An 8694-nucleotide genomic window follows, 5' to 3' on the forward strand; every position below is an offset into this window, starting at 1 on the left:
CTATTACCAAATAATATGCTTGCTAAGTAAGTCTGAGCGTGCGAGAAGAACATGGGGTGAAGTTGTCATCGTTATTTGTGATTAATTAGTATTTAAAATTTCTATAGCAACTTGAAATATTCTGACAGTTTTTTTTTATTTAACTACAAAGAGTCTTTTTAAAGCCATACTGTGTTATTGGACTCTAGCAGAGAGCTGCATGTTCAGATGTGGTGAAAATATTGTTTAGATTTCTGCTGATGTTTCATGAAAGCAGTGCCATCTATACTTGAGAATATAAAATTAGAGCAAAGCAATACCAAAAATAATGTATTCATAGCAGACTTTTCTTAAGAATCCATTGTGCCATTGTGTTATAAATGTGCAAGTAACTGAATTTCAAGTTAAGTTGGTAGATACATTACTTATTGCAGAAACTTTTGACGTAATGATATTCACATGTAAATGGGTTAGTCTATAGAAAGAAATAGATGATGTATCTGTGGCTCGTGTGAAATGTACATGCCTGGTGCTTGTAGGCCCAATAAAGGATGGAAGTACAATCATTTGTACTAAAAAGTTGGTGAATTTATGTTTCTTCCTGCTTTTCCAACAGAGAATATGAAACAGGAGCCAAAATGACATCCCGATTTGGAAAGACCTACAGCCGGAAAGGGGGAAACGGCAGTTCCAAGTTTGACGAAGTATTTTCCAACAAACGGACCACCCTTAGTACAAAATGGGGAGAAACCACCTTCATGGCCAAATTAGGACAGAAGAGGCCCAGTGTCAAACCAGATATTTCCGAAGTTCCTAAAAAACCCAAAGTTGAAGATGAGGTACCAGAGGATCCATTTGGATTTGACAGTGATGAAGAATCTCTTCCTGTGTCTTCAAAGAATGTGTCACAGGCTAAAAGCTCCTCTCAGCTGGAACCCGGTGAAGCTGCTCAGTCTGAGGACTTCGCTCCTCTACTTGAAGCTAACAGCAGAATTAATCAGCCAGACAGCGGAGAAAATGTTGCATCCAGCAAGTGTATATCTTTTGACAATACTGTTCCTCTCTTAAAAGAAAAGAGCACAAGCAAAAACGTGGAAGATGGAGAATGCAAAGGCAGCAGTGCTAAACTTGTAACTGCAGGTACAGTTACTCAACTGTCCAGACAATTCTGTTACTCTCTGATTTTTACTAATCTACATTTAGACTTTGTGTTTTCAGGGTTGGTTAAATGTTCTGATAAAACCGTGGGGCAATTAATTCTTAATTGTGAGAAATTGTAAAGGATACGCTATTTAACTAAAAACACCAGGAAACATTCTGCATTTTACACATTGGTCTGAGATCCTTGGCACTCTAATCCTTATGCCTGCAAATTGAGATACAGTGCTTTAGATTCAATGAGTTATGTTAGTCCACCTTGAATAGAATGGAATAATAATCTTCCTTTTCTAAAATTTGTTCTGAGCTCTCTGCATTTGTGGTTTTTTAACATGTAGTATTTTGAAGAGTGATGAGTTGGTAAAAATAGAATGCTTTATTCTTAAGTTGCTGGCTTTGATTTAGTGCGGGTATGTGGTTACTACCATGCAGGTGCAGATACAGCTTACAACCTGCCTTATTCAATTATTTGGATGGAAAAGTAGTTTTCTGAACTTCAGTTGCACAAAGATATATTATTTTTTTAATAAGCACATCTTTATCAATGTGTACATAAAAAGCTTCAGACCTATGAAACAGAATTCTGTCAAACGTCTTTTTAGGGGCTCTTTTCAGGCTCTGAAGTGTTTGTGGGATATCTTAATACTTTTGAGAGGGAATTCACAAACCCCGTGGAGCTGAACATTGCTGTAATTTTGTTCAAGTCATTCTTAGACAAGATCAGATGTTATGATACCTCATTAGAAGTTTTCATATAATGGGCTGGTTAAACCACAGCTTCTAAAATTGGGCAGAAGATCACATTAGATGAACCTTGATGAAGATGACACCTACTTGCTCTGGGTTATCATAATCGACTTTAGTGAGAAGAACTTATGTAACTTTGAATTCTCAGATATAGTTAACTTAACCCTAGGATCAGAAATTTGAGTGGACTTGTTTAGTTGTAATACAGTGGACAAGAAGATACTGAATAGTGGAAGATATGCGTAGCTCAGTTATTTGCAAGGTAGTTTTATTAGTGATATGAGACAAGAAAAAGCAAGAAATGTTGATTTGAACTTTAGTTTGAGAGACACGTTGGTGGGACATGTAGTTATCTTTTGATCTTTATTTTTGCTGCTGAAATATTTCTCGTTTTCATATGGTTTTCTGCAGTTTATTTAGCTGTAAGTATGATCCACCTTCAGTCTGGAAACATAATTTGTGTTTTGCTGAGTTTGAATATAGTTTTTATAAGGAATTGAATAGATTCATCCCCCAGTGTTTACAAGGAGAAGAAATAGTAATGAGTTTCCTTGGTTGTTAATGAGAGATTGTAGCAGAGCAGGTTTTACAGTGAAATGGTTTCCACATAGAAAAGCTTTGTCAGAGCAGTATTTTTCAGGTTGGAAGAGAAAATGTGAGAGCTGTGGGAAGAAAATGTGATAGAGCTCTGAAAATTCATAGTGCATGGAAGGCCAAGAGGAACAGACTTCAGCAGTTTTTTGGTGCTTCCTGGTTCTAGTATTATGGAAAATAATAAAATATAATATTTAGCACAGAAAAGCTTTTTAATTTGATGCTTATTTAAATTCTAGGATTCTTTGTTAGGCAATACTATATATACTATAAATATATACAGCTCTAAAAGGAAGGAAGCTGACGAATCTTGGTGGGTAAGTCCAGCAGCGGCTGTTGAGTGTGGTGGTAGTCTGGATGCAGAGGGGGGAGTTACTTAAACAACAGTTTGCTGAAGGAATTCTGTTCTTGCATGCTTTTCTGAAGTATTTGTTACTGACTGCAATTCAGCTGGAAGTAGTGAAGGACAAGGTGGATCTTGATCTGATGATGCTGTTCTTTCAGAATCTATTACATTCTGTTTACACCCAGTCAAATGAAGATAAAAACCCATTTCATAGCTTTCTTCAGAAATTAAATTCAACTGTGAATGAATCTTTGCAAAACATCGTAGAAGGGTCTTTAAATAAGGGTAAGGAAACCAAGGCTGTAGTTTTGGTGAGTGTTTATTTTGGACAGTTAGTGGAAATGAAACTTGGATGGTTTAAGCAGCTATTATGCTTGTGTGTAGACTGATCCAAAATAAATAAAAATTGTCTCTGAGTACGTCACTCGGAACATTGAGCAATTAGAGATAGTGGTATATTTAGCCAGTGTAAATGTAGGAACTTCAAAGGCTTCTTTGTTACGTTGACTATTAAGTAAAGTTTGATGGTATGAGGCTATCTTTCAGAACTGGAGAGAGTTAATTTTATTGATTTGGGGGTGGGGGTATGGGGGAAGAGGGAACTTGGGGGAGAAAAACTGAGTAACAATAAAAAGGTGGTTTCTTGTTGTGTGGTCTCCTAAGGTATATGTTTGTACTTCTACTGTTATATGTCCTCACCCTCCCCATAATCATTTTCCTCTTCCTGGTGACTCTTGAACTCCACAGGTTCAACCAGATTTATTCAAAGGGCTTATAGATCCTTGAGACAACAAGCTGTACTATTCCTGAAGAGGAAAGAAAGAGGGGGGGAGGAAAAAAAAAAAAAAGAAAAGAAAAAGTCAAGCAGATAGAATATTAATATTCCCAGTGTGAGAGGCACTGCAATGTGAGCTCAACCTTAACCCACATACAATGGTATATCTCTAGGTATAGGAAACTAGGCTATATTGGTACTGATGTTCATGAAAGTGCTTGTTAACTTGTTTTAAGTGCAATTTGCTAGTCATTTTCCTGATACTGACTAGGCAGTGCATGAATTAAGATCTCAAGACTTCCTGATAGCATGTGCCATCATTGTGTTTTAACCTAGGTGAAATAAGGTTAAGAATTGGAATAAGGTGAAAACTGTAACTTAAATGGCTATGGGCAAGCTGAGAGCTACAGTTTAGCCTGCTAATTCTGCTCCACATCTATTATCCTGCCTCAATGTCCATTTCTTTGGACATTAAAATGAAGGTAATGCAATGTCAGTTAATTTTAACTAATGTTTGGTATTAAAAAGCAGTCTGTTTTTTGGATTGTTTTAATAGTTGTGCAACCGCGTAACACAGTTGAGGATCTGTATCTTTTATTTAAAATGGTATGACTTACTGGTTTCTTTTTTTTTTAATAGCCTTCAGCTAGTGCTTGTAACTATCTAATTTTAAAGGCTTTGAGAAGCTCTTAATGTGGAAAGCTTCTCATAATCTTACCCTAACATTGCTTGATCAAGACTTAATACTGTTGGAAGAATGTTCATGAGTAATCCTGTACGTAACAGATGATTTACAGATAGCAGGAGTTCAGGTAAACTAGAAATAGCAAAAGAGTATTCAGTATTAATAGTTACTGTTAGATCACTTTTGTTAAGGTAGGAGGACTTGGTAGCTAAAAAATAAGTCGTGTTGTTGGAAAAATATTATACTGGTAATTCATATCAAGCAAAAATGCAACAATGTAGTAGTCAGAAAGTGAGCTTTTTTTATGAGAGAGTCTTACAGTAGGGTAAGGTGAAAACCCACAGAGCAATACTTACTTGGATTTCTGAAACACCTTGGTGGGTTTGTATTTATTTGTTTTTTAAACTGTTAAGCTTGTTTGGTAAAGGCATAAACCCAAATAGTATTTCACACTAACACAAGCTTTAATACAAAAACACGGCCTTGCAGAGCAAATTGTGAGGTGCTAGTTTTAAAAAATTTTCTAATGACTTTGTTCTTAGAATATTTATGTTAGCTTGTGTGTTGGAATTCACACAGTATGATTTTTCAGATGAAAATTAAAGTCAAAGCTTGATGAATTTTAAAAGATGGTGTGGCATTTCATAATTATATTAGTATATGAATGTGTTTCAAATTGGATAACTACTTTCCCTGCTCCAGCTATTTCAATTTAGGGAAATACTACTTCTGGCATTCTTGTGTGTGAGTTTGCGTTTTTTCACTCTGGATGTTGTGATCACCTGTCTTTTGCTTGTGTGCCACAGTGCTGAGCTCTGTAACTCACGCCTTTGGAGGGTCTAGTCCAAGATGTTGATGCTGTTCATCAGAGAAGGCACTTGGGTCGAGAGATGTCTCAAGTGGTTGTATGATATCTCTCATCTTTTCACACCTGGTATTACTGTTTGTGGACTTTGAAATAATATTGCTTATTTACATTAATTCTAAGTTAAAATGTTAGGTTTTTAATGATGCTTTTAACCAGAAAGTATTTTAATTGGGCATGAATTAAGTCTGATTGATTTTAAAGCCTATGAATTTATTTCTTAAAAATATATTTTGCTTTCTGTGGAGAAACAGAATGTCTTTTCAGAATACAGAGCAGTGTAGGAGTAGTATCCCCTTCTGTGTTGTGATGCTAAGTACAGATTTTGTGGTTATTGTCTCAGCAGTGCCCTTTGAGGGTTTCTGAGATTAAAAGGACAAATTATTGCATGTAAAGTATTTGTGATACTTGCATTTTTTTTTTCCCCCCTAACATTTAGAGTAATTATGAAAATAGCTATTCTGTATCTTGTCATCTGTTACTATGTACTGGTATTCAAACAAGTCTTTGTTCTGGAAGTAGTTTTGTTCTTGGTGCTGTAAGGAAACATTTGCCTGTTGTCTGCTGTTCAGTTGTTTTGTGTTTCTAGGTAGTTCTTAATGCCGTCGTTTTTCACTTGGGGCTCATGCACATATCCGTAACAAATCAAAATGGCCAATGCAGTCCTTAATAACTTGTGCTTATGCAATGCAGGAGTGAAGGGATACAACTGTGCTTAACTACTTCATGACCCAATATGCAGAATCTAGTTGTGTTTAGTTGCTTGAAAAGCATACTGAGTGAATAGAGTAATTTGCAGAAAATGGTTGCCCTGAAAAGAAGATAGTTCAAGTCATCAGGTCTGTTCCCCACAGACTGTCCTGATAGTACCTTAGTGAATGTGTCAGCAAAGGGTCTGCATCCTGATTATGTGGGTGGGGGAGCCCTATCTTTAGAGTTAAGTTTCAACTTCTCAAATGCAAGTTTGTTACATAATTACATTTGACAATAAGATTCGCCAGGGTATTCCTTTCAAATTGTTTTAGAGCTTCTATTTTGTCTTTAACGGTGACATGGACATTTAAGATAATAGTTAGGTCTGAGTAATCTTATCTTTCTTCCTCTGCAGAGTTGTTGAGGAGGAATTTCAGTTTAGTCATTTTCTGTCCAAAAATGGAGCAAAAAGTTGGGGGAAACTGAATGAGGTCTGCGCATTTGGCTGTCTTAGGAGACAGCTGGCAGCAACCATGATTAAAAAGAACTGCAGCTGTGCTCTGGCTGACTCAAAGCATTAAGAAACTGATAGCAGAGAAGGGGAAAGGTCTGCCAGAAAATATGTGTGCCCATAGAATTTCAGTTTGAGGTTTGTTTAGATGGCAGTAGTTATGCTGGGTATATAGATAGCTGGGGTTTATCCACAAGTCTTCTCTTCTTCAATTGTTTTGTTCTGTTTCCCCTTTTTTAAGATATCCCTTCTCCCCTTACACGCAGAATTTTCTTGCCGTGTCAGTAGCCCAAGTTCAAACTAGTGTGATAATTGTTCTCATTTTTTTTTTGCTTTGGTATTACTCTGATATTTCTTTGAAGATTTGGTGTTGCTTTTTTTCTTGGATGTTTTGAAAAAGTCTGAAATGACTGAAATTCTGTTTAAATTTCAGTATTTATACTGGCTTGCTAAAATAGTAATACAGGAAAAAGACCCCAGTATTTAGGAAGGAATCTTCCCATCTCTGCAACATATTTTTCCTAATGACAGGGAAATGCATACTATGTATGTCCGTGTACAACACGAAACTTTTTTCCCCTCAATCTGTAACTTGCTTTTCCCAAACAACAGTGAGATTCTAAATACCTTTTTTGGAATCCATACTTTTAAAATCATTCTTTCTTTATGGACTTGTACAGTGAGTAGTTAGTTTTTAAAAGGTCAAACTTTTGACTGCTTCTTATCTTCTTTCATGTTTAAAAAGTGGAAATAACTTTGCATTCAAAACAGTTGGTCAGCGCTTATATAAGGAAAAAACCTGTTAACTGCATACCTCTTAAGCGGACCAAAGCATGCAGGAAAGCAGAAAACAGTTGGTAAGGAAGCCATTTCAGGTTCAAACTGCTGAGATCTTGTTACTGTATGGAAAATGTTTTTCAAGTTCAAACTTAGCTCATACTTTCTTTTAAGAAACTGCTAGTGTATTCAGTAAAGGATTTCAACAAATTTATGAGTAGTGTCTGAATTCAGACTGACTTAGCCTGAGGATACATTTGTTTTGACAGTTACTAGTGCTGCTATGTTATAATATGCTTTAACACTTTTTTCATAAGGGCTCACACTACAAAAGTGGGTGAAAACAAGGTTTTTTTTGCATGTGCCAGCCCCTTGTGTTGCCCATTACACTTTGTGTTGTTTTCCCTATAAGGGGGAAGTAGTTAGCTAGCTTCCTGGATCAGCTTTCTCCTGTTCTGAGCAAAAGATGCCCTTCTGAGCTACCAGCGAGGAAGAATGTGTCTCTTTTGCTGGGCTTTTCATCAGAGGTGAACACATGATACAGCTAGTTCAGGCTCTGACAACTCTTGTGTTACAGAGTGTAGCAGCTCTTCTGACCGTTGGATTTGACGTTACACAATTTCTCGTCTCTTCAGGACCATTTTATTTTTAGATTTCCGACGAAGTAGTCTTGCTTGCAGTGTTGTAGAGTTCTTCAAAGCTTAATTCTTTGCTGGAAGATAAAAAGTAGTTTTCTTTCTGTGGGAAGGGGTTTTAGCATTGTTTACTAAAACTGCAATTTGTCCTTCATTTGAGAGATTGTGGACTTCGCATGCAAGTTGGGTGTGGGCATTGATAGCATGTTGCGTGGTATTTTGGGTTTTTACATAATATCAGTGTCTGTAGGGTCACATTATAATTCATGTTGTTATGAATGTGGATAGATACAGATGTGAGGCAATGTTTAAAAAAAAAAAGTCACGTTTGTCTTTTAAGTATATATACTTACCAGAAGAAAAACAGACTTTAAATGAGGTTTTCAGAATGTTATAGAAGAGTTTTTTAAGCAAGATTACAAAGAAGAGTGAAGAGGAATGATAGTTATTCCAGCTGTGAAAGACAAGCTGTAAGACTATAGGTGCAACTTGGACAAAAATACTTATAAAACTTACAAAACAAAAAGGGTCAAAGTGCAAGGGAAGTTATAGGGCTTTAATTTGATAGAAGTTGAGAGGGTGGATATAGCTGATGACAAGCAACCTACGTTAATTTTTAGCTATATTTTAATTGGTGGAGGAAATGTCTTTAGTAATAAAGGAGTAAATTAGTAATTTTGAGGTTTGGTGTTCTTCCCCTCGGATGTTTGTGGGGAAGGCAGTTGTGCTGAACAAGGCACTATGCGTGGTTTGGCCAGGTATGTGTGTATAGATTGGTATGAAGGTGGTATTGAGATATGAGTGACTTAAAATACAATGAAAGATCAGTGATCAGGCAGAATAATGATTGCTAGCTGAAGAAGTAGAACACGAGGGGAAAAGCAGCTAGATTGTTACTTCAAAAACCAACATAGAATCATAGAATCATT

General features: G+C 36.4%; 1 protein-coding gene across 1 annotated transcript; it reads left to right on the top strand.

The window, feature by feature from the left end:
• Positions 1–595: 595 nt before the first annotated feature.
• LOC104079027 (wings apart-like protein homolog) lies at positions 596–1119 on the top strand (the record flags this gene model as incomplete). Its single annotated transcript, XM_009580900.1, has 1 exon — positions 596–1119. A coding segment is annotated over one exon (524 nt), but the record flags the coding sequence as incomplete, so codon positions are not given.
• Positions 1120–8694: the final 7575 nt, after the last annotated feature.

This window comes from Fulmarus glacialis, unplaced genomic scaffold (assembly GCF_000690835.1).
Source record: "Fulmarus glacialis isolate BGI_N327 unplaced genomic scaffold, ASM69083v1 Scaffold43980, whole genome shotgun sequence".
Taxonomy (NCBI): domain Eukaryota; kingdom Metazoa; phylum Chordata; class Aves; order Procellariiformes; family Procellariidae; genus Fulmarus; species Fulmarus glacialis.